The sequence below is a fragment of the Scyliorhinus canicula genome, chromosome 8, assembly GCF_902713615.1.
Source record: "Scyliorhinus canicula chromosome 8, sScyCan1.1, whole genome shotgun sequence".
NCBI lineage: Eukaryota > Metazoa > Chordata > Chondrichthyes > Carcharhiniformes > Scyliorhinidae > Scyliorhinus > Scyliorhinus canicula.
In genome coordinates this window covers 12449196-12475906 of record NC_052153.1, presented here as the reverse complement: position 1 = coordinate 12475906, position 26711 = coordinate 12449196, and the positions used below count along the sequence as shown (strand labels likewise).

General features: G+C 48.1%; 1 protein-coding gene across 1 annotated transcript in view; it reads left to right on the top strand.

Annotated features, from left to right (window-relative positions):
• Nucleotides 1–24624, top strand: part of LOC119970671 — a 68637-nt gene extending 44013 nt beyond the window's left edge. The window contains exons 2-4 of the mRNA XM_038805660.1: nt 15130–15268; nt 23321–23567; nt 24547–24624. Coding sequence (XP_038661588.1) covers nt 15130–15268; nt 23321–23567; nt 24547–24624 — 464 coding nt within the window. The remainder of the gene's footprint in view (nt 1–15129; nt 15269–23320; nt 23568–24546) is intronic.
• Nucleotides 24625–26711: the final 2087 nt, after the last annotated feature.

The following is a 26711-nucleotide window of genomic DNA, read 5'->3' as shown; positions in this document are numbered from 1 at the left end:
GGTGGGGAAGCTGAGTGGCGTGATGGGTCAGGATGTGCGGGGCACAGGTGTGACACGGCATGTTTTCTGCCCACTTTATCTTTGCTGCCCCTGGAAGCTGATTCCCCCCCCCCCCCCCTCCTCCCCCCCCCCCCCTCCCCCCCCCCCCCCACCCCCCCCCCACCCCCCCCAACCCCCCCCCCCCCACCCCCCCCCACCCTCTCGTCACAACAAAGAACCGGCCACTAAATACGACCATTAATCTTCATATTGGGCCATTTAAATCTACTTCAGGAAGCAGACCAGTCTCTGGCAACCATCTTAAATGGACGGGTAGATTAATCAGCAATGTCCCTGTGGGAACGCTGGACAATCGAGTAATGGATGGCATTCCATTATCCTGAGATCATTTTAATATTCCAAATGGCTAGCTGATGGGAACTTCAGTTTCCGGAAGAAAACCTGGCTACAAAATGCAATTTGACACTAAATGGGTGGAGGACCATGGTGATAGATCTCTCTACCCTTTCCCAGTCATTTATGGCATTTACGGGATGTAAACGATGCAAAATTCGTGGCCAGTACATCATTTTATATCTCATTATAATCAGCCTCATCAACTTCCTTCTCTCCTGCAAGTTCAACGCTCCTCTCATTCTTCATGTCCAATTAATTTCCAGCACACACATCCGAGGCAGCAGAGCTTGAATGCCTCCCAACCTGAAGACAGTGTTCAAGGGATCTATTCTGACAACCATGTGAAATCGCTGAGCGTACACAACGCATTATGCTTCTCGTCAACTTGATGCCAAGATTGCACAGAAGCTTCTGCACGTCATTAAATCACTCCCTTGTGCAGTTCCTCAGATGGTACTGTGCAGAAAGAGGCCCAAATGGTCCGTGGTGGCTGTTACGCCCCACACACGAGCCTCCTCCCACCCTACTTCATCTCAGCCGATCGACAGATCCTTCCGGGACTTTCTCCCCTGTGTAGAACCCGAGCTTTGTTTCTTACTTCGAAGCTTCCAACTGCCGCCTTTGCCTAATTCAAGTGACAAACCACATAAGTACAGAAGGATATGCACGCGAGGGAAGCAATCTTTCTTCCCAAATCTCCAGAGGAAGGGAAAGGAGAGAAATGGGTAAAAATATACTGTAGCTGGGAGGAATAACGCAGACAGGTGGAAAGGCACGGCTGACAAATTAGAGCTCAGTCGCATAGCTGCAGAATCTCTTTTTAAAAGGAGCAGTTTTTTTTTCCCTTCTTGTACCCATTTTACAAACCTAGGGGTTATTTTGGTCTGGCCTGTTAATGAAATAATAAATACGACCAGACTGACGAACCAAAGTGTTACATAGAACATAGAACAGTACAGCACAGAACAGGCCCTTCGGCCCTCGATGTGCCGAGCAATGATCACCCTACTCAAACCCACGTAACCCGTATACCCGTAACCCAACAATCCCCCCATTAACCTTACACTACGGGCAATTTAGCATGGCCAATCCACCTAACCCGCTCATCTTTGGACTGTGGGAGGAAACCGGAGCACCCGGAGGAAACCCACGCACACACAGGGAGGACGTGCAGACACCACACAGACAGTGACCCAGCCGGGAATTGAACCTGGGACCCTGGAGCTGTGAAGCATTGATGCTAACCACCATGCTACCGTGAGGCCCCGATGTTTTTTGCCATCGGTATGACTAATGCTCCCAGTCTGCCATGGGTATGAGGAGAGAGAAAGATAGAAATATTTCTAAATCTCTCCCTTCATTTAACCTCCTCCCACCCCACCCACCCACCCATATTTGCAGCCACCCCTGATGTGTTGGGCAGGCTGGGTCTAGGTGGACTGCGTTTGATGCAGTGTAGCGAGAGACAGACTTCCAATACTTGATGAGATGCAACACGATTTTATTTAACATCTAACTATTTTACGTGTCCAACTGTGGGTTGACACTCGATGGACCGAAGATGGACTTGGCTGGAGACCTGATCTAGCCTGACCAGACTAACTGACGACCACATGGGGTTTGCACTGGCTATGCTCACGAGCTCTGACTGTCTCAGAGTCTGGATCCCAAGAGAGCGGGAAAACTGGTGCCCTCTGGCTTTATAGTGGTCGTGTCCTGACTGGTGATTGGCTGCTGTGTTCTGTGTGCTCACTGGTCATCCTGTGTGTCAATCACTGCCTGTCTGCACTCCATTATATACACGGATGTATATTATGACAACCCCCTCGACCTCACGATCTCATGTGGCCTCACTACTCCAATCCTGTCTATTACAGATAAGGCCATCTCTAATCTCGCTCCTTGTATCACTCTGCACCCACATCTCCCTTCGCCCTCACAACCCCGCTAAACCATTTTCGCCCCATTTTCATAGAACCCCGACAGTGGAGAAGGAGACCATTCGGTCCATCGAGTCTGCACCGACCTTCTGAAAGAGTGCCTTACCCATGTCCACTTTCCCCATCCACCCTGCTGTATCCCCATGACACCGTACATTAACCTGCATATTCCTGGACATTAAGGGGCAATTTTCTATGGCCAACCCACCTAAACCGTCCGTCTTTGGACTGTGGGAGGAAACCAGAGAATCGGAGGAAACCCACGCAGACATGAGGAGAACGTACAAAATCCACACAGACAGCCACCCAAAGTCAGAATTGAACCCGGGTCCCTGTGAGGCTGTAGTGCTAACCACTGTGCCAGATTCTGCTGAATCTCCATGTCACGCCCACTCCAATTAAGGCTAATATGTCCTTCATCAGGCAGGTCCAAGAGGGTTATTCTTGGCCTTTGGACCACGTATAGTGGTTGAGACTTCCTGTACGCAGCCTCAACACCACTTCACCCATCGCCCTCTGAAAGGCCTGGGCGACAGTGATTACTGAACATGGGGCTGGTTTAGCACAAGAGGGGCTGGTTTAGCACAAGAGGGGCTGGTTTAGCACAGTGGGCTCAACAGCTGGCTTGTAATGCAAAACAATGCCAGCGGCGCGGGTTCAATTCCCGTACAGGCCTCTACGAACAGGCGCCGGAATGTGGCGACTAGGGGCTTTTCACAGTAACTTCATTGAAGCCTACTTGTGACAATAAGCGATTATTATGGGGCTGGTTTAGCTCACTCAGCTAAATCGCTGGCTTTTAAAGCAGGCCAGCAGCACGGTTCAATTCCCGTACCAGCCTCCCCGGGCAGGCGCCGGAATGTGGCGACTAGGGGCTTTTCACAGTAACTTCATTGAAGTCTACTCGTGACAATAAGCGATTTTCATTCATTTCATTTTTCACATGATGCTGTTGATCCTTCCCCTCCAAGCCTTGCTCTAGAACCGGGTTGAAATAATTGTGCCCAGGGTTATGACAAGAAGCTTCGGGAAGGCAACAAAATTGCAGGAGAATCAATCTGACATCTACCTTGGCTAAGCAAACTGCAAAAGAGCATATGATCCACGAGTCAGTAGCTGAGATTTCTGAAGTACTGCTTTAGAAACTCCGAGGCCTGAATTTTGCGCCTATTGCCCACGTGCACTTAGTGGGTCTGGAAGCCGGCGCGAGTTGCGTTTCCGGCTACGATCGGACCGGAACACGAGTATGTGCTGGCTGGGCAATTAACAGGCAGCCAGCGTGAAACGTGCGCTGAGAAAGGCTCAACGCTGCCTGGGCGGATAGGATGAGGATGGTCACCGAGAAAAAACAAAGGTGCACGCTGGCATTTCCATTGGGCCCTCTCGAGGCGGGCAGCTGCTGCAATACTGTCTCAGGGAGCTGCAGGCCTCTAAAAATTAAAAGTGATGAAAATAAAAGCAGCAAACTGTGTCCATGCAGCAGTCAGATACCCGACAGCAGCATTCAGTCCCCTGATACCTTTTTTTAAAATCAAGTTCATCTCAGGCGTTTCTTAACATCTTCTTCATGGGCTTATTTGCTGGTTTATTTGTCAACGGACGCAGTTCTGATTCACTAGCACGCCCGCCGAGCCAAATACTGTGCATGTGCGCACTGATGTTGGCATACGCCCCTGATGTCTTCACACGCAATTTCACATGCCATTGGGTCAGGCACGCGGCCGCTCAAACATCATAAAATTCTGGCTTTAGACACCAATCCCACTGGGTTTTGCTGGGGTTACAGAACGAGTTGGAGTATCAGCGATTTCAGGGTAACATTTTATTTGGAGACCGATATGCCCTGGGCTGGGCATCTGACCTGAAACTAAGTGAGTTAAAATCACAGAGGGGACGGGAACGGAGCAGGAAGATTGTGAGGAGACCCTGGATACATTTCAACCTCCATCCACCCTAGGCAAGAGGTTTTGCGATGGAATGGGTAGCCTTCCTGCCTCTGAGCCAGAATCTCCGCGTTTGAGACCCACCCCAAGATTCAATGGCCAAAGAAGCATTCACAACGCAGCCAAACAGGTTGAATATCAGCTTAAAAATCCTGCCAAAAGACGGCAGTGGAAGGTGGTAGGCGGGGGGGGGAGATTCCTAGTCAGCCAAGCGATGGCAAAGCTTCGGAGCCTTCACCATCAATATCCATCGCTCCAGACCACAATTTTGTCCATGCGAAATTATGTGCAATACATTAATGCTCAGATTATCTATAGAAATTATAAGAGTTCATTAAGTTAAGAATTGGGACTGGTTTAGCACAGTGGGCTAAATAGCTGGCTGGCAATGCAGAACTAATGCCAGCAGCGCGGGTTCAATTCCCGTACCAGCTTCCCCGAACAGGCGCCAGAATGTGGCGAAAAGGGGCTTTTCCCAGTTACTTCATTGAAGCCTACTCGTGACAATAAGTGATTATGATTATAATTTACAATTGTGATCTTTGCTAAAATGGAAGATGGGGAATTCACTGAAATTTCCACATCATAAAAATCAACTACATATAGTAGAAAAGATTTATCTATTGCTTATTAAATAATTCAGCATTGTTCGCTGCAGCGTAACAGAGGCCAGAGTTTATTTCAATAAATACAATGATGCAGAAGCGAGGACACAAAGAGTAGAACTTACTCCAACGTCTCTGTAATGCGACCCCCCCCCCCCCCCCCCCCCATCGTTTTGGGGCCTGCGGCACTGACCTCACTCTGATATCTTGCACTTGGGGGTTTTCAAGACCGTCAATGAGGAGGTAATCAATAGCTGAAGTCCTTTAACCGCATCATTTGGAATTTCTTAAGTGCCTGCATGCCCTGACATTCATTCTCTTCATAGTGATACAGAAAATGATTGAGACAAGTGAAGTAAATATAGTGCAGGAAGCTGCAGCAGACGTATCTGCTCGAAGCAGATATTTCACAAACACCCCAGAAGAAATCCCAAAAGCTTTCTCAACAATCGGCGGATCAATAGTCATTATTTTTTATCTCTCAGGCGGATGGTCGGTGGAAGCTGTTTGGTGAGCTGTTCACAAATCAAAATCTGAAGCAAAGCAGAGTGTAAACATCTTCCAGCATGACCCCATAATGGTGGCTGTAATCATGGGTAATTAACTCGTCCCTGCCTCTATCCAATATGGTATGTCACTCTCCACATGGGTTCAATCAACAAAGGACAAAGGATATTGCCAGGGCTTGAAAATGGCCACTTTGAGGAGAGCTTGGACAGGCTGGGGTTGTTTTCCTTAGAACAGAGGAGGCTGAGAGGTGACCTAATTGAGGGGCGTACAAAATTATGAGTGGCCGAGACAGCGAGGACAGGAAAAACTTGTTTTCCCCTGGCTGCGGGGTCAATCACCAGGGGGCATAGATTTAAGGTGATTGGTAGAAGGATTAGAGGTGACATGAGGAAAATCCTCTTCACCTGGAGGGTGGAGGGCATCTGGAATTCACTGCCTAAGTTGGTGGGTGAGGCGGAAACGCTCAATTCAATCAAAAGGCACCAGGATTGGCATGTGAAATAAATGCTGTAACCTGTATGACCAGGTGCTGAAAAATGGGATGACAACGAGAGGCCAGTTTCTTTCTTTGGCCGTTGCAGACACGATGGGCTGAATGGCCTCTTTCTGTGCCATGACATTTTTGTTGTTCTCTGGTTGTATATTCCAGAAGAGGTAAGGCCTGTGTTAGAAAGTGGTGGGAGCACAGTTGCCGTTTTACTGGGTCAGGAATCCAGAGGGCTGGGTTTCTTGTTTTGTGAGAACGTAACTTCAAATTCCACCACAGGCTCCTTTTCAAAGAAAGAAATGCAAATAAAACCAGCAGTGCAAGTGACAACAAGTGTATCTAAAAGCCCAACTGGGTCATTGTAATGACCTCCAATTAGCATTATTGGTTGGCCAATTGGAGTATGAGCTCCCTCAATGATAGCTCATTGAGGGGGGCCCATATAAGCACCTGTGGAGGCTTTGTGAGCCAATCTCAAGCTGACTGGAATGCTAGCAGCACTGTTTGGAGCTGCTCGTGTATCTAGTTATTGGCAATAAATATTGGTGTGGTGATGGGACTCCTGCCTCCTGTGGATTATTACAGTGGCGACGAGGTAAACAAAGAACTTTGCGGAGACCAGCTGCTGCACTCGGAGGGTAAGCCTTGCTATTTCAAAAATGCCGTTTTTTGGGAGGTTAGATGCATTTGACCCGGCTATTGAGGACTAGTCCCAGTATGTGGAGAGAATGTGTTACTTCTTCCGAGCCAATGATATAATTACGGATGAAAGGAAACGGGTTATCCTGCTGTCGGCGTGCGGACCCTCCGCTTTCGCCATTATACATAGTCTAACTTATCCTGATGCTCCTGACACGAATTCTTTCCAAGAATTAACGGAATTGGTGAAAGAGCACTACAACCCAAAACCGCCCCTCATTTTGCGTAGGTACAGATTCTACACAGGGAAGCGGGAAGACAGGGAGTCAGTCACGAATTTCTTAACCCGCCTGAGAAGGCTGGCGGAAAAATGTGAGTTCGGCTCGACGCTAAAGGGCAGCAGGGTAGCATGGTGGTTAGCATAAATGCTTCACAGCTCCAGGGTCCCAGGTTCGATTCCCGGCTGGGTCACTGTCTGTGTGGAGTCTGCACGTCCTCCCCCTGTGTGCGTGGGTTTCCTCCGGGTGCTCCGGTTTCCTCCCACCGTCCAAAGATGTGCGGGTTAGGTGGATTGGCCGTGATAAATTGCCCGTAGTGTCCTAATAAAAGTAAGGTTAAGGGGGATGTTGTTGGATTACGGGTATAGGGTGGATATGTGGGTTTGAGTAGGGTGATCATGGCTCGGCACAACATCGAGGGCCGAAGGGCCTGTTCTGTGCTGTACTGTTCTATGTTCTAAATGAAATGCTTCGGGACCGGTTAGTGTGTGGCATAAACAACCTCCTCGCAATACAGAAGCGCCTGTTGTGGGAAACGCAGCTAGACTGCAGGCAGGTGTTACAGCTCGCACTGTCCCGAGAAAAGGCAGCAAGTGGGGTGCAGGAACTACAGGGCATGCCAATGGAGGTAGATACCTGTGAGAGGGACTACCACAACGGGTCCGGCTACCAGATAGCCGCTCTGAGGAATAGAGGGAAAACCCCAGAACTGTCCTCAAGTCTGCTAGGACTAACGAGACAGAGGGAAGTACCGGCTGAGGCTCCCCGCAACAGAGAAGGACCGTTTTTGGCACCAGACAGAGTGGGGTAACAGCGACAGAAACCCTAGAAGGAGGTGGCAAAAGAGGAATAGCAGGTGGGGACGCAGGGAAGTATACAACCTAGACGCCCCATCCTCCTCCAAAGGGGAACAATTATATAATATTGCGATGAAGAAAGCAGAACCTTTTAAGATTACCCCATGGGTGAACGGTCGGCCGACAATAATAGAAATAGACACTGGGGCGGCCGTATCAGTAATAGGAGTGGCAGCATTTAGAAAAATCAAAGATGGACTCCAGCCACTAACCCTAACAAAAACATCGACGAAACTTAAAATCTACACGGGGGAACCCTTGGAAGTTCTAGGCACGACTCATGTACCCGTGGAATATGAGAAACAATTGCTCAGATTAGCATTGACGATAGTAGAGGGCTCCGGACTGAGCTTAATTGGACAGAACTGGCTAAAAGACCTAAAATTAGATTGGATGAAAATTTTCCAGAGTGGAAGCGGGCAGTTGAGTGGAGTACTCCAAAAATACCCGGAGGTCTTCCAAGAAGGTTTGGGGGAAATCATAGGCGCCAAAGCAACTTTGCACGTGGACCCAGAAGCCCTTCTGAAATTTTGTAAGGCCAGGGCGGTACCTTTCGCGCTAAGGAAGAAAGTAGAGGTCGAAATAGTAAGGTTACGGCGTGACGGCATTATCAGACCAGTACAGTTCTCGGAATGGGCAGCGCCGATGGTACCAATTTTGAAGCCAGACGGCTTGATACGTCTCTGTGGAGATTTAAAACAGACGGTAAACAAATACGCACTGCTGGACAAATACCCGATCCTGAAAATAGACGACCTATATGCCAAATTGGCAGGTGGGCTTTTGTTCACAAAACTGGACATGTAGCCACGCCTACCTGCAGTTAAAACTGGACAAGGGCTCCCAGAAGTTCGCTATGATCAACACCCTGAAGGGCCTTTTTCGTTATACTAGGCTACCTTTCGGAGTGTCATCAGCCTGCGCTTTATTCCAGCGTACGATGGAAAATATTCTGCAGGGACTACCGCAGGTGGCGATTTATTTGGACAATGTCTTAATCACGGGTATGACAAACAGAGAACACTTAAGGAACCTGGAGGAAGTGCTCAGGCGTTTCGCAAAGGCAGGCGTACGGCTTAAAAGAGAAAAATGTGTTTTTTCTGGCCCCACAAGTGACGTACCTGGGATATAAAGTAAACGAGTCGGGCTTACACCCATTGGAAGACAGAGTAAGGGCAATAAAAGAAGCCCCAGCTCCCACCATGATCCAGGATCTACCATCATTTCTAGGGTTGGGAACCTATTATGGCAAATTTATTGAAAATCGGGTGTCCATCCTAGAACCCCTCCACCAGCTACTAAAAAAGGGGCAAGAATGGAAATGGTCCGCCCGCCAAAACCGAGCATTTAGGGACATTAAGGAACATCTGTCATCTGAAAATGTCCTAGAGCATTATGACCCAAGGAAGGAGTTGGTGGTCACTTGTGATGCATCCCCCTACAGGGTAGGAGCCGTCTTAGCCCATAGAGGAAGGAATGGGGAAGAACGGCCAATAGCCTATGCTTCGAGGACCTTGGCGATGGCTGAGAGGAAGTACGCCCAAATCGAGAAGGAAGGACTGGCGGTGATATTTGCAGTAAAAAATTTTCACCAGTATCCGTACAGGTGGAAATTCACCATAGTGACGGACCATAAGCTGTTATCAGGGTTATTAAAAGAAGACAAGTCAATACCCCCGATCGCATCAGCTAGAATCCAACGCTGGGCGTTTCTACTGGCGGCGTATAGATACGTTCTGGAGCACAGACCGGGAACGCGAGTAGCAAATGCAGATGCTTTGAGCAGACTTCCCCTCCCGGACACCCTGCCGCTAATACCGAAAGTAGAGGAGACAGTAATGACTCTAAATTTTTTGGACACCCTACCAGTGGACGCACAACATATTCGGTTGTGGATGCAAAAAGACCCAGTTTTAGCCAAGGTGAAGCATTTACTGCTAACAGGGGAACTGGAAAGACCAGTGGAGCATCCGAATACACGCGCCGCCCCCCCCGATTCGGTCGTAAAAAGGAATTCTCCACTCGATTGCCGATTCCGAAATCGGCATTGGGGAACGGAGAACCCAGGCCATAGTCTCCCATACGGAAAATCCCGACCATAGACTGGGATGGAAGTAGCAGCTCCTCAAACTGATCTCTGAGGAACTGAATGCTTGGACTTTGCAAGAGCGGACATAGACACGGTGGAACAAATGGCCTCTTTCAATGAAATGAAAATGGCTTATTGTCACGAGAAAGCTTCAATGAAGTTACTGTGAAAAGCCCCTAGTCGCCACATTCCGGCGCCTGTTCGGGGAGGCTGGTACGGGAATCAAACTGTGCTGTTGGTCTGCTTTAAAAGCCAGCGATTTAGCCCAGTGTGCTAAACCAGCCCCTGGATATGGGGGGGAAGCAGGATTCGGCTTTTGAGTTGGATGATCAGAATATATGGCGGATCAGGCTCGGTGCGCTAAATGGCCTCCTCCTGTCTCTATTTTCTGTGTTTCCATATCAAGAAATGGCTGAAAATATTGGATAGTGCAAAGGCAATGGGCCCTGAAAATAATTAACAAAATTCCTTAAGGCTTGTGCTCCAGAATGTGCCACGGTCCTAGCCAAGCTGTTCCACTGCAGCTCAAGACTGGCATCTAACCAGCAATGTGGAAAATTGCCCAGGTAGGTCCTGTACACACAAATCAGGACAAATCCAACTTGGATCAATTGCCATCCATCAGTCTAAGCTTGATAATCAGTAAAGTGATGGAAGTGGTCACCCACAGCGCAATCCAGTGGCACTTGCTTAGCTATAACCTGCACACGGATGCTCAGTTTGGGTTCCGCCAGGTCCACTCAGCTCCTGGCCTCATTACAGCCTTGGGTCAAACATGGATAAAAGAGGTGAGGTGTGAGTGACTGCCCTTGACATCAAGGCCACATTTGATTCAGTGCGGCATCAAAGACCCCAGCAAAACCGGAGGCAATGGGAATCAAGGGGGAAAATCTCTACTAGTTGGAGTCATACCTCACACAAAAGAAGATGATTGTGCTCATTGGAGGTCAGTCACTTCAGCTCCAGGACATCACTGCAGGAGCTCCTCAGGGTGGTGTCCTCGGTCATAGATCACAGAATCCCTAGAGTGCCTACTAGGAGGACATTTAGTACTGCGAATCTGCACCGGCCCTTGGAAAGAGCACCCCACTTAAGCTTAAGCCCATGCCTTCACCCTATCCCCGTAAACCAGTAACCCTGCCGAACATTTTGGACACTAGGGGGCAATTTAGCATGGCCAATCCACTTGCACATCGATGGACTGTGGGAGGTAACCGGAGCACCCGGAGGAAACCCATGCAGACACGGGGAGACAGTCACCCGAGGCCAGAATTGAACCCAGTTCCTAGAGCTGTGAGGCAGCAGTGCTAACCATGTGCCACCGTGTCGCCCATAAGGTCCATCTTCAGCTCCTTCATCAATGACCTTACTTTGATCGTAAAGTCAGAAGTGGAGATTTACTAAGGCATGGCTGATGGCAAATGCCGGGCTTCCCAAATCCCAAAGGGAAACTTGTAACAGCTGCCAAAACATTTTTTTTTCAATTTGTATATTATGAGGAGGTTTCCTGAAATCAGGAAATTACCTCTCTGACCAACTGTAATGACTTCATAATATTTATTAAACATTTATTAAAATAAAGAAAATATTTTAAATGTACACTTAAACCCAAGAATAGTGTCACAAATTTAACAATGCTTCAAAACAGTGAGGAAAAAGCATCTTAACCTAAACTGCACTGAGAGTTAACCTTCTCTTTTCTGATGGTAACAGAACATACAGAATTTTTAACATATACAATTCCAGTGACTGCGCCACATAATGCCCTTTAGCTCTTAAGGTGTTCTTTGATGGTGACAGTAAATTGGTTCCCTGGTCCACACAGAGTCTTTTTTTAGCTATTGCCAGCCACCACACTATCTGCTTGGAGATTGCCATATTCCATGCTGTGTTCTGGGAGATTTAAGCAGGTATCCTCTCACATAGACATCAGTGGTTTCTTAAATATGTTCCTTGCCTTTGATCTCTCGACCCTCCATCGTTTCATACAGTCTCCCAGAAGTCCCCTTTCCATGGGCGGCATGGTAGCACAGTGGTTAGCACTGTTGCTGCATTGTTGCTGGTGAATCCGAGGGACTCACCAAACGATCTCCAGTGAGATCACCTTACTTGACATCTGCTGCTGGGTCAACAGCAGAGCAACAGGTTCGATTCCTGGCTTGGGTCACTGTCTGTGCGGAGTCTGCAACTTCCCCCTGTGTCTGCGTGGGGTTCCTCCGGGTGTTCCGGTTTCCTCCCACAGCCCAAAGATGTGCTGTTAAGTGAATTGGACATTCTGAATTCTCCCTCTGTGTACCCGAACAGGCGCCGGAATGTGGCGACTAGGGGCTTTTCACAGTAACTTCATTGCAGTGTTAATTTAAGCCTACTTGTGACAATGAAGATTATTATCGTTACCCAGAACTGATCAAACCTCTTTCTATTCCCTTATAGCTCCTATATTTTAAAAAGTAAACTTACCCCATCTTTGTCTCACTTACTTACAATTTTGCAATTTGCATATGTTCCGCTTTGAACGATAACAGCCGACTTCAAACTCCTTATTTATTGTCTTATGCAAATTCTTATTTACATTCCTCTTCGTTCCTTCTGTACATTAACATAACAAACTCACATCTTACCGATGCTTACATGCTTGCGGTCTCCCTATCTCTCAATCCATTTGCACTAATCACACCCCCCACCAGTCCGTTTCCAGTATCTCACAAATATGACAGCGTTATTATCAAACTGGCATTGGTGGCCTGACCTGTCAACACCCCGATCTGAAAATTCTCATCCCTGTTGTCAAAGCGACATCTCATACTCCGCCTTAGCTCTTCTTCAATTTAATGTCTTCGAGTAAATAAGCAAACAAACATGAATTGTGGCATGCTCAGCATTTAAGCTTCATGCTGAACCTCACTGGGAATCTGCCAGCACTATTAATTAAACCTATCCTTTGTAATTGCTTAATGGGAGTTTACTGAATTCACTATCTTTGGGACCGATGATGTAACGATCTTTTGCGCAAGAGTGTCAGCTACATTCTTTCTGAAACAGATAATGATACAGGAAGCATGCTTTAAGGATGCATGAGTATTCATGAATCTGCCACCTTCTATACCAAGACAGACTAATTGGCTTCATATTTTGGAAACTGTCAACGAACCAGGGTTCATCAATGGCCGCATTACCAATGCCTTGACAGATGGCGCATTTATACAGACTTTTGGGAGGTTTATTATGCTTGCTTTATTTATATTTGAGTTTAAAATTATGTTGGGTCGATCCTCTGTTACTGTAAGTACAAATTGTACAGGCAATAGCTTTCTCGCATCAAGGGCGGCTCGACACATCAATCCGAATTTCTGTCATTGCTAATTAATCCCAGAGCTGGTGCACATTGGTTCTGGCCTATCTGCTTTTACCCCATCCAGCCTTGCCGTAAGGTCATATCTCATTTTCACAACGCGCTTGTTTTTTCTCTCTTCCGTTTTGGATAGATCCTGCTGACAATTACATTTTGAGGAAAAAGTAAGACTTGCATTTATATAGCACCTTTGACAACCACCAGTCGTCTCGAGGAACTTTACAGTCTACGGACCCCGGGCTTCATGATTAGGGGCAGCGAATACACAAGCAGCATAAACATTTATAAAACACTGGTTCGGCCTTGTGTCCAGTTTGAGGTGCCACACTTTAGGAAAGATGTGATGGAGTAAGGCAGTGTTCTTCAAACTTTTTTTCCGGGGACCCATTTTTACCAAGCGGCCAACCTTCGGGACCCATCCCGGCCGACCTGCGCGACCCACGCCGGCCGACCTGCGTGACCCACCATTTTCTCTTCCCTTGTTTGCTGCTGACAAAAATGGAGGAAATGGTTTGGGGTCCCTCTGGCCCTCGTACACATTCCTCCAATGGAACCTGTTGGATGAAGGTGAAGCCTTCCGGTGTCGGAAAGTATGGAGTCTCCATCTGTCCAAAGTTCTGCATTTTTTTCCTGTAAAATTTTATTAAATAAACCCCCCCCCCCCCGAACTTGGAAAGAAAAAGAAAAAATAAAATGATTAAAATAAATGAATAAAACCCCCCCCGGAACTTGTAAACAAACATAAAATGAATAAAATAAATGAAAAAAATGAATAAAATCCACTACAGAACTTGTAAAACAAAAAGCTGCAACCGTTTAAAAACATAGTGTCCGTACTACGCATGCGTGCCGATCATCGTGCGCGCATGCGCAGTGCGGCCAAATTTTTTTTTACCATGTTCACGGCCGCTTGCAGTCGGCGTTATGAAAAGCCGGCTGCTGCGCGGGGATTTGCGCGATCAGGAGCGCCGCGGACAACGGCTCTGCGACCCTCCCGACACCCACCCGCAGGTTGCGCCCCCAACTTTGAAGAACACTGGAGTAAGGGATGGTGTGGAAAAGATCCAGGACAATGAGTCCCCAGCTACCTGGATAGGTTGGAGAAGGGAAGAGGGGATTTGATAGAGGTATTCAAAACCATGAGAGGCCTGGACAGCGCAAATAGAGAAGATCTGTTTACTTTAGCTGGCATAGAATCCCTACAGTGCAGAAAGAGGCCATTTGGCCCATCGGGTGTGCAGCGACCCACTGAAAGAACACCTTTCCTAGGCCCAAATTCCACCCTATCCCTGTAACCTCAGCCAACCTGCAAATCCCTGGACACGAAGGGGCAATTTAGCGCGGCCAATCCACCTAACCTGCACATCTTTGGACTGCGGGAGGAAACCGGAGCACCCGGAGGAAACCCACGCAGATGCGGAGAGAACGTGCAGACGCCACACAGTTGCCCAAGGCTGTAATTGAACCGGGTCCCTGGCACATTGAGGCAGCAGTGCCGACGACTGTGCCGCCGTGCCGCAGAAGATCGCGAACACCGATTTAAGGCGATTAACGAAAGAAGCTGGACCATCCTGCCCGAGGGCGAGGCGGAGGTCGAATCAATTAAGTTTCCAAAAGGGAATTGGGTATCGAGAAAATTCTTCGCAGGGAAAATGGCGCGGGCGTGGGAGTGCGCGAGCTGCTCTCGCAGACAGGTGACGGGTACAAGACGGACAGAAAGGCCACCTGCTGAACTGCACCCTTTCTGTGATTCTGTGAGAAGTGTAGTCCCTGTTGTAATGTAGGAAGTGCAGGCACCGTTTGAAAGATATTTGGCAAACTTGATCCTTGTGCTTGTTGGGAGCAGAGAAACCTTTTTGGGAAAATGAATTCGGATCTCCACAATGGGCGAATCAACAGATTTCAAATGAACAATTGCATGCTCCGACAATCGTCTGCCAGCACCTTGTCCAAGTAGCCATCCCCTATCTACTGGCGTAAGAAGCTTACCCACTCGCAGTGCTAATCTAGTTTATCCCCTTCTCCCTTTTCAGAACAAAGGAGTGACATTGAAAACCTCCAGTCCCCTGCACAGCTTCCACATGCAAGAAGGTTTGAAAGCTGTCTGAGCTGCCTCGGGTATTTTCTCTCCAACTCACACACAAATATTGAAAATGTATGGCGCAGAAGGAGGTAAGTCAGCCCATTTTACTGTTTCGGCCAACTGGTCAGCTGCTACACTCGGTTCATACTCCTGTGGGTTATCAAGTGCACATTCAAGTGTTTTTTTTTAAAAAAATGCGATTAAAGTTTCTCCCTCCACCATTTTTTTCAGGAAGTGAATTCCTGACCCACTCCCGCTCTGGGTTAAAGATCCCTTCTGCCACTCCCACCCAATCTCCTGACAATTAGTGTTGTTGAGTATTGTAGGGGCCTGTTGCCAATCGGTTCTGTTCTTGGCCCACACCCAACATTGTTTTCTCAGCGGTATATCTTCATCGATTACTACACTATCAGATTTTTCCATCTCCATCTTCCTGTCACAACTTTATGTGAACACCAGGACTGAGTAGTCATTCTGAGCTAACACCATCCCTGCAGCAGGTAACTGGTATCCAAGGGCAACATCCCCTGCTTTTGTCCCCTGCCGCCCCCACAGATTCCGTTCGCTAAGCCACCATTATCGGGAAGCACAGCACCGGAGAATAGCTCAGCCAAAGTCACCACTTGCTAAAGGAACTTCTCATGTATGAATTCATGAAAACGTTATGGTTTTCAATCCATCAGTGTCAGCCTTGACATCTAAAGGTGGCTTTTGTCAGGTTGCAAGGTGCCTCACTGAAGATCAGGAGGCTTGTGCTGTTAAAGGTGAACTGCTTATTGTTCACACACAACTCTGCAGCTAGGTGATGGCTTCATTCCGATTTCTCTCAGGCTGTCTCTACACGCGGTTGACCATCACGTGACTCTCCACAGCGCATCGTGGGCAGCATTGTTTCCCCAGTCCCACCTTAACCCTTACTAACCCAAACACCCTTATACTACACCTCCCCAAATTCCTTACCCAGATATATTTACGATATAATAGTTGGAATTTTCCGGCCGTTGGGATTCCGTCTTCCCGTTGGCACTGCAACACCGCCCACGGGCTTCCCAGGAGCGTGACTTAGCTTCATTTGGATGGTGAACAATTGACAAAAGGCGGGACTTGTGAATACCGGCACCAGCGAACGGCGCACCATCGAGAAACATGCGGCTGGGGGAACCGAGGAGTCTCGTGTCCATGCCAGACCCACAAGTCTCTGACTTTACAAGTTCAGAAGGTCTAGGGGCTCTTCCTCTTCTGACAAAGAGGAGCGATATCCCAGTTGTTCTGGGCTAACTTTGTTGGTTTGAAGTTGAAATTGTAACATTTGGGGCAGGATTCTCCGCTGGCCGACGCCGCAATCGGGGCGTGCGATTGGGCAGTGAATAGCTCCCGGCGCCAAAAACGTGCCAGGCGCCAGTTTGACGCCAAATCGTGATGCTCCGCCTCCTCAAATGGCGTCAATGCACCGCACGCTGCCACAGTTCAAACACCATTGGCATATCATTAGTGGGCCTACCTGTGGTGCTCCGCCTCCGATGGGCCAAGTTTCCGACGGCGCGGTACAGGTGTGCTCTCTCAAATCGTGAACCTGGCATAGTGGCTGCTGGGAGATGGAGAGTCCATACGCAGAATGTGCAGCACCGCCATACTCCGCCGACAGCCGTGCTGCTGGTCGGGGGCTTCATCCAGGGCCGGGGGGAGCAGTGGGGGATGGCCAGGAGGTGGGTCCTGGGGTCAGGGTGCACGGGTACGTAACACCATTACCGCAGCCGGCAAGGCAGCCATGCAGCTGCGCATGCCGCTGACTACCCGCTTTAAACCTGATGCCCTGGGTCAGAGGGCGACCCCCCCCCCCCGGGCACCCCCTGTGTGCCCTCTGGCCCCAGCCGACCCATCAGCTGTATGGGTGCTCCAGCACAACCAGTGCCATCTTTCCGGCCCCAATCAGTGTGTATGTGTGGGGGGTGTATTGTTTAAGCGCGGCTTGTTAGCCTTGTGAGTGTCCATCACGGACCCGGCGATTCCAGCACCGTTTTTCGTGGGTTTCGAGGATGTTCCACGTGGCGCCAGCCCCTCACCGGTAGCAGAATTGGTGTAGGTGTGACACTGATTTCTCTGACGTGAAAGTCAACAGTCTTCTTTGAATGGATACCAAGGGCGTATCCAGTTCCTTGCAGAGGGAATGTTCACTATGTTCATTCATAGAGCAGATCCCCCTCTCGTTTTTCCACGGGGTCTGTCATGTTCTTCCTGGAAGTTGACCTTTTCAACAGTGGAACCAGTTGGCTGTTAATAAACGGGAGACAGAGGGCACAATCGAACGGCCACATTGCGTCTGAAAGCTAGTGCGCCGAGGCGTAACGTGGTTGGTAGAAGCCGGGAGACCCCGCTCTCAGAATCTATCCGTCTCGAAATGCCTTGCGAGGTCTAACGAGATCTTGTGAGATGTTGCAATGTGAATCATGCCCATTGTGGGCGGGATCAATTTTTGGCAAACCTGAATATTAGGGCGAGACAGCTGGTGTCTCTCGAATATTCCATTTCTTGAGATACCTGAGGCATTGCGATCTATCAACTTCACGTCAGAGACCTTGAGCGATTGCTGTTCAGTGCTGGTCTCCACAAACGAGTGTCATGATGTGCAAACATGCAACCAATGAACACTCAGAATAGGACACAACCAATGGGCAGTCAGGACACTCAGAGGTGGCATCACCACAAGGGTGCATGACATAAGCACTATAAAAGGGATGAGGCACTCACACCCTGCCTCTTTCCACAGACAGACATCTAGAGAGTTAGACAGGGTTGATCAGCAGCATCACACCCCAGCACGTGGCTTCGAGCAAGCTGGTACAGTTAGACTGAGTTACTACAGTTAGATTAGCAGAGAGTCGAACTCATTTGAGAACTGTGTTAATAGTTCAATCAACACGTTGAACTCATTTCAGAGTCTGGAGCATCCTTTGGTTAAGACTGCATCAAGTAGCAGCCTGTGTTATCCGAAGCAGCAGAACACAACTGTTGTGGGAGAGATGTTTTCAGAACCCCAAAATGTATCATGGAGTCCAACCAACCCCTCCCTTTAATGGATTGTTGCTTTTGAAGCACACGGCTTGTTCCCCAGGTGTAGTATTACAGTTATGGACACGTGGTTTTTAAAACAAAACAATGTTTATTTCATGAACTCAAATTTACCTTTTAAATAAACATTGGATCCCTCAACACCCCTTACTTCGAAGATAACCCCGAAAATAATACAACACTACCCAATCCTGCAAACACATCCAAAAGACTTAACAAATCCTTCTAACAGAAGCACATTAGATTTATATTCAATACTGAGACCTTTTTACAATTCTGATTTCACCAAAGTGCTTGCCCCTTGGGCAGAGGGGGCACCCTGGCACTTCTGGTCCCACACAGGCAACTTAGTATTGCCAGTCTAGCACTGCCACCCTGGCATCCTCTCCGTGCCACCTGGGCACCTTGGCAGTGCCAGGCTGTCACCCAGCTGTCAGGGGAACAGCCAGGTTGGCACTGTCATGCTGGGGGGGCCTTGAGCGAGTGGAGGGGGGATGCCCGGGAATCCCTTCATAGTAAGTTGGGGCTTGGGTGGCAGTCGGGGGTCACGTCGTGTGCTCCAGAGATTGGGATGCCATTTTTAAATGGTGTCCTGATCTCTCGCTACACTGCAGATAAATGGTCTATGTGCACCCTCTGTCATTCATTCCCAGCTAAGGCCCCCTATCTAACCTGGGGCGCATTAAATAGTGGGGTATTTCTAGGCGTTGCGAGCGCCGGGAACACGGCGCTAAATTAATTTGGTTAAATCTCGCCCAGTGTTTACACCCCTGAGTGGCAGCACGTTCCACCTCCGAGAGCTGCCAGTCAATCAGATGCCATCAGCTCACAACCCTAATCCCAGCAGTGGCGGACTGAGGCCCTTAAGTGGTCAATAATTGCCAACCCTCTTGCCTGGTGAAATGCCCCCTCACAACCAAACCCGCCCTTAGTGTGCGGTAAATGGGAATGGGGCATCTAGCCTTCTGCAGCCACAGACCATGAGAGAAATCTCTGGGGTGGGATTTTCATTCCTGCCGGACCCGTTTTCTGGAGCGGCGCACGCTCCCGTCGGCAGCGGGATCCTTCGACCCGGTAGCAGGTCAATGGGGTTTCCCATCGTGGCCACCCCCACGCCATCGGGAAATCCGCGGGCGTGAATGCACTGTCGGCAAAGCGCAGGATCATGCCGATGGAGACTCCTGCCCCTGGTCTCTGAACACTGGCTCCTTTCGGGAATTACTGGCTCCCTGGTGCATCGTAAGGACCACAGCTATTTTAGTTGTGCATCCAATTGCGCTTTAAATCCATATAATGAATCCTCTGGGATTGGGTGGAATTCTGTTTTTTTTAACCACGCCCAATTTCAGGCTTTGTTAACGTCAATGGAGAGTTAAATAGGACAGGCTTTAAAACTGGCAACTCCCATTAGTTAGTTTGATTCATCATCACGGGGTTTGGTTAAAGTTGCCATCCAAGGGATCTGTCACATAATGAAGAATTATCCATGTGAAGCATCCGAAGATTTGTGTATCTACAGAGTCATATCCCAGTACTTTTAGTGCTGTCCTAAAGGAGAGGGCGAGTGTGAGGATAGATGAAGGAGAAAACTAAATAAAAGAAAAGGTTATTTAAAAGATTTAAATTGTTTAAAAAAAAAAAAGTCCAAAGAGCCAAGCTTCGTGACTTGGACATTTTCTTCTTTATTTTCCTCATGTAAACCATACAGTTCGCAAACACAGAACCACAGAATTCCTACAGCGCGCAAGGAGGCCATTCGGCCCATCGAGTCTGCACCAACCCTCTGAAAGAGCACCCGAGCTCGGCCCACCCCCCCCCCCCCCTCCCCATAACCCCACCTAACCTGCACATCTATTGGACACTAAAGGACAATTGATTATGGCCAATCCGCCTAACCTGTACATCACGTGTGGAGGAAACCGGAACATCCAGGGGAAATCCACGCAGACACGGAGAGAATGTGTAAACTCCATCTGATATGATTTATATAATTCACGCACGGTAAATCCCAATTCCATTGACGTTAGCATTTACGAAATAATAACGGCGCGTAGCAGGTTAAAACCTCATTCCAACTGATCTTTGTGTGCTGAATCCTGGCTGTTTGGGCCAGGTGGTTTCACGCTATTGAAGCGTCGTTGACTTCAAACCCGCACCAAGGTACTTGTTAACGACCAGGTCATAGGAGACCCAAAGAAATTAAATGAAAATGAAAATCGCTTATTGTCACAAGTAGTCTTCAATGAAGTTACTGTGAAAAGCACCGAGTCGCCACATTCCGGCGCCTTTTCGGGGAGGCCACATTTTTAATGGCTCTATCAAGCAATCATCGGATAGAACCACAGAAAAGGTAAGGTGTATAAAGAGGCCATTCAGCCCATCCAATCGTCGTCGGCAAAAAAAGAGAACAAAGGAGCCAGCCACTCATTTTAATCCCATTTTCCATCACCTGATCCAAGGCCTTGCAGGTTACAGCGCTTCAAATGCAGATCCCGGTACCATTTAAATGAGTTGAGCATTTCAGCCTCGACCACCAACGTAGGCCGTGAATTCTAAAGGTCCACCACCCTCATGTCCCCTCTAATCCTTCTACCAATCATCTTAAATCTATGCCCCCTGGTAACTGATCACAGCACGGCCCTGTCTTGGCGTCTCATAACTTTGTGCGCCTCAATTAGCTCACCCCTTAGTCTCCTCCGCTCTAAGGATAACAACCGTAGCCTGTCCAATCTCTCCTCACATTTTCTGGCCCTAGCAACATTCCTATAAATCTTAAAGAACAATACAGCACAGGAACAGGCCCTTCAGCCCTCTAAGCCTGTACCGACCATGGTACCTGCCCAAACTAAAACCGTCTGCCCTTATAGAGTCCGTATCCTTCCATTCCCACCCTATTCAAGTATTTGTCTCGGTGTCCCTTAAATGTCTCTATCGTACCTGCTCCCACCATCTCTCCAGGCATTCCATATATTTACCACCCTCTGTGGGAAAAAAACTTGCCTCACACATCTGTTCTAAACTTTTATCCACGCACTTTAAACCTTTGTCCCCTAGTACTTGACTCTCCGACCCTAGGAAAGAGCATCTGGGTATCCACTCTTTTCATGCCCCTCATAATCTTGTGGACCTCTATCAGATCACCTCTCAACCTCTGACGTTCCAGTGAGACCAGACCGAATTTTCCTAACTTTTTCCTCATAGCTAATGCCCTCCATACCAGGCAACATCCAAGTAAACCGCTTCTGTACCCTCTCCAAAGCATCTACATCCTTCTGGCAGTGTGGCGACCAGAATTGTTCGCAATATTCCAAATGAGGCCTAACTAAGGTCCTGAACAGCTGCAACATGACTTGCCAATTTGCACTCTCTCCAGATCTTCAGTCATTAAAGAAGACAGAGCAAACATACATTTGCCTCATATCCATCACGTCTTCAGGCTGCTCCAGAATACTTCAGAACCAGCGAATTACTTTTGAAATCTCATCTCTGGGCTGATGTTGCTGAAAACCACAGGCAAGTTGCACAATGCAAGCTTTCATAAACACCGACGAGGTACAAGACCAGTTGATACGTTTCTGGAAGTGTTGGGAGAGGGATAAATGTTTTGCCAGGACGTCGGGAGAAATTCCTTCATTTTCTCCAAAAAGTGCCGTGGTTTTTTTTAAATAAATAGGCCGACAGGCTCTCAGTTTACCATCTTATCCAGACCTTCAACAATGCAGCACTTCGTTAGCATTGCACCAAAGTAGATTGCGAGGATTGTAAAGTCGGCATGAGGCTCAGAATGCCATCAATGAACCCAATTAAACGTCCAAAGGAAGGACTGGTGTGGGGGGGGGGGGGGAGTGTATGTCACTAGCTTCCCTATGGAAAGTCCTGTTAGGAAGTAAACTGAAGCGAGGAAAGACGTTGTCAGATTCCAGCTCATGGCACATAGATTGTAACAGTGCCACAGCAATTTGTTGGACTGGGGCTGCAGGCAGTTCTCTACTTCAGCCCTTGAATGGGAAATCAAGTCCTTTCTCATTTTGTGTACACAGAGCAGAAACCACACGCCAGCCAAGGCCAAGTTGCTAACTAGCTTTGTGACCCTGAGGGACTGACCATCTTAACAGGTTTCCTCTAACAGCTTGGCAATTAGACTTGTCTTTCCTGCTCTTCTATATTTCTGCTTTGTTGAGGTGTCTGCAAGATTCTTTGAGGCACGTTGGGAATAACAATGACTTTGGGCAATGGGTAAAATATGTATTGTAAGGATGTACTTAAATTTATTGCTGAGGGGTGGTGGAAATAAGCTGACCCGAGGAAACCTGTTGAGGCTTGAAAAACCGTCTGTCCGAAAGAATTGCTTTGCCAGTGTTTTTTCAACTGGCCTTTGATGCAGGGAACGAGCCGGGACTTGTGGGTGGTTGCATACCTACCTGTGAGACAATTCGACCAAATGAAGCAAATGTCAAGTGTCCTGTGAACATAGAACATAGAACATTACAGCGCAGTACAGGCCCTTCGGCCCTCGATGTTGCGCCGACCTGTGAAACCACTCCTAAAGCCCATCTACACTATTCCCTTATCGTCCATATGCCTATCCAATGACCATTTAAATGCCCTTAGTGTTGGCGAGTCCACTACTGTTGTAGGCAGGGCATTCCACGCCCTTACCACTCTCTGAGTAAAGAACCTACCTCTGACATCTGTCCTATATCTATCTCCCCTCATGTGTAGGCTTTAATCTTTTTCCAATAGAAGCTGTTGGATTTGCAGTGAAATTGTATCAGTTGTCACCCTCAGTTTCTCAGACATTATGTGGGCGATTCAGCAGGCAAAAGTTAAAGTCCGGTTTTGGATGGATTTAGCAGGGGATTACGGGTCGGCCGTGTTGGAGAGATCATGACCTGTATTCAACGGCAATTGGTGCCAAAAATGAGCCCTCAGGTGAATCTTACCATACCTGGCTCTCTTGCCTTCTGATTCGCCCATCTCATGCCTCAGCTGCTCATTGTTGACAAGGTGGAGTTCGGGGGGGGGGGGGGGGGTGTGCTGATGTTAAACTTTCCCTCTTCACTCACTCACAGTAAACACACAAGAATGGCAGCGCGCAGACCTGCTCCTCGCTTTGGCGAAGCCGAGCTGACGAGGCTTCCCGACGCTGTGGATGAGAAGCGGGCCTCACTGTCCTACCAAGGGGGTTGGCGAACCAGCAGCAGGGTCAGCAATGCCGCCGGGGAGGCAGTGGCAGCGGCTGTCAGTGTGGGCAGCATGACCAGGAGGACCGCAGTCCAATGTAGGAAGAAGACGAGCGACCACCAACGAGCTGCAAGGGTGAGTCACCACCTCTCTCCTGGCATCAGTTCGTCCCCCCCCCCCCCAATTCCTCTGGCTGACAACTCACACCCTCCCCACACCCAACCTTCAAACGTTGTCCTCAGAGCTCCCTGGCACCAACTAGCACAACCCCTTCATGTCCAGATATGCTGCCCACACATGTCACCTGCTATAGAACACTTGACTGATCAAGCATGCGGCTCACAATGTCCTCTCTCTGGCCCGCAGGATAAGGTAGCCCATAATAAGCGGGCAAGGGCCAAGATGGGAGAAGGAATCCCAGAGATCCAAATCCTCACCCCCTATGAGGAATGGACCCTGGAAATATGGGGTCTCCTGAGGGAAGAGCAATCCACGATGGCGAGGTTGGCCTGAGCCAGATAAGTGATTGTCCACTGTCCCTTCACCCAGAAGACCTGTCTCAAGTGAGTTGTTTACGGAAGACAAAATGATCCTCCCCTCTCACTGACCACATGTCCATTGTCTCGCAGGATCTCCATCTGATGCGGCCAGGCCATCTGGGGGGGGTCATTCCCTCTCCCGCGACCCAAGGGAGCATCGAGGAGGAGAGGTCAGCAGAGACCACCATTGGGGAGTTGTACACATCAGTAAACCTCACCCCCACAAACCAAATATGTGAAAAGATCTGGCACCTATGTAGTCACCAATCTCTGAACAGGCTGTCTACTCTGTTGTTCCTCTTCCACCGGAACAATGTTTTTTCTTCCCACTTTAATAAACCCTACTGACTTATCCTGTTTTATCAAGTCTGTCTTCCCAGCACTTTTCTTAAGCCACCAACACTTCACACATCCAACTTAATTACGATGAAAACCTTTAAGCTTTCTTATCTCGTGTCCACTTTCCCATGTTTCCTTTTTAAACTGAAGCAATGTCCCCTTAATATTACCAACCAGACCTCCTTCGCCATGACTGCCTGTGAATTTCTCATTTCCCCAGTTTCATTCCTTTACAGATCGAAATTGATGTTGCAAACCAGACTTTGTTTTGTGAACTATTTCAAAATCATCTGCCATTTCTGCTGCCGGTCTAGCTGTTTTAACTCATTGTTCTTCCACATGAGTTCCCACTACTATGGAAAGTGAATCTTTAAATTCCTCCAAAATAATCATTTCCCTAAGAGTGTCACACATTTGGTCTATTTTCCATGCTCATATCTATCTATCAAAATTATTTTGTTTCATTCTTTCAAATTATAGACTGTCTGATCTGATTCTTTCCTCAGATTTAATATCACACCAGAAAATAACATACAAATACCCCTTAAATAATGCTAATTAATACAGTGAATGCAGTAACCCTTAACTGCTATCTTTATTCCCACTCCAACAGCAACAACAAAAATCATCTCTGCTCTCAATCCGCTGTTAAATACAGTTTGCTCTCAAGGATATTTGTTTTACAGAGATGTTCTTTGACAAAGCCAGTTCTATTCACACTGCTTTAAAGAAAACACCCTGAATCCTGCCAGAACCATGCAGAAACTCTGGCTATAGGGGCTGGTTTAGTTCACTCGGCTAAATCGCTGGCTTTTACAGCAGACCAAGCAGGCCGCAGCACGGTTTGATTCCTGTACCAGCCTCCCCGGACAGGCACTGGAATGTGGCGACTAGGGGCTTTTCACAGTAACTTCATTGAAGCCTACTCGTGACAAGCGATTTCATTTTTCATTTCATTATTTCAGACGTTGCATCAGCTTGTTGCAGCTCACCTTCTAACCACACTCTTCTGAACTGCTTGAAAAGAAACTGCTAATTTATCTCCAGACATATCTTTTAATTGCATTGACATGCTTGACCTCTGCTCACATCTTCATCTAAACTTTTTTTTTTAATTTAGAGTACCCAATTTGCTTCCTCCAATTAAAGGGCAATTTAGTGTGGCTGGGGAGTTGGGAAATTCCCGGGAGACTGCGTCAATCTCATTAATGAATGCAAATGAGGGTTAATGATATTCTTGCCAATTGTGGGCGAGATCCGGAACTCGCCATCGGGAGTGGGCTGGGTGAATCGGAAAATGGTTCACTCCCGGCGCGAATCTCGATTTTGCCCTCTCCCGTTATTCACCCCGTGCACCCGGATCCGCGCCGTCCGCGGCACAGCAAGAATCGCGCCCTCTATGATTCCAGTGCCTGTTGTACATTATTTCTCCAGATTTTTATTTCTGATTCACTTCACTGCGTTGTCTTTTCTGTAACTGAGATCCGACTCACCAAACACAGATTAGCTTTAAACTCTTCAGCCGCCACAGAAGCACATTTAGTCGAAGACAAAAGAACAATTCTGCAAATGCAATTTTACATGACTATTTAGGCAAGCCAATTATTTCTATCCCTTGTCAACCTATTATCTAAAGCAAATTTATTCATGAATAAAATGAATCTAAACTTTAGCCCGAGTGTTGCAACTGTCTCTTCAAACAACTTCAGTCACCGACCTTGAATCAGTTTGCAGCACTGTCGCTTCTATAAGTCAAAATATTGTGAGTTCAAGAGCTACTCCGTGTACATAAACGCTAAAATCGAGGCTGCTGCTCCAATACAGAACTGAGCGAGGTTGGAAATGCCACTTTTTAGATGAGGCATTAAAAACGAAGGGCTCAATGGGTGGGTGTAAAATGTCCCATGGTGCTATTTCAAAGAACAGCAGCGGAGTTATATTTCTGGCTGATATTTATTCCTCAGTAAATAGCGCGAAAACAAAGATTCGCTGATCATTCTGACATTGCTATTTGCGGGGTCTTGCTGTCCGCAAATTGGCTGCTCTGTTTCCTACATCACAACAGTGATGACTCTTCAAAGTACCTCATTGGCTTGGGAACATCACAAGGTTGTGAAAAATGCTCCACAAATACAAACCTTAGGACAAGATTTTCCACCCATTCCGCGACATGTTCTGCAGCCGGCAGAGGACGGCGCCAGTGGCCGGCGGCTGGATTGTCGAGTCCCGCTGTTGTCAACTGGGTTTCCCATTAAATGCACCCCTTACCGCTGGGAAACCCGTGGCAGGGGTGCACCGTCATCGAGACTGGAAGATCCCATCAGTTGTACCTACACCACATGGACTGCAGCGGTTCAAGAAGGCAACTCACCACTATCTTCTGAAGGCAACTAGGGATGGA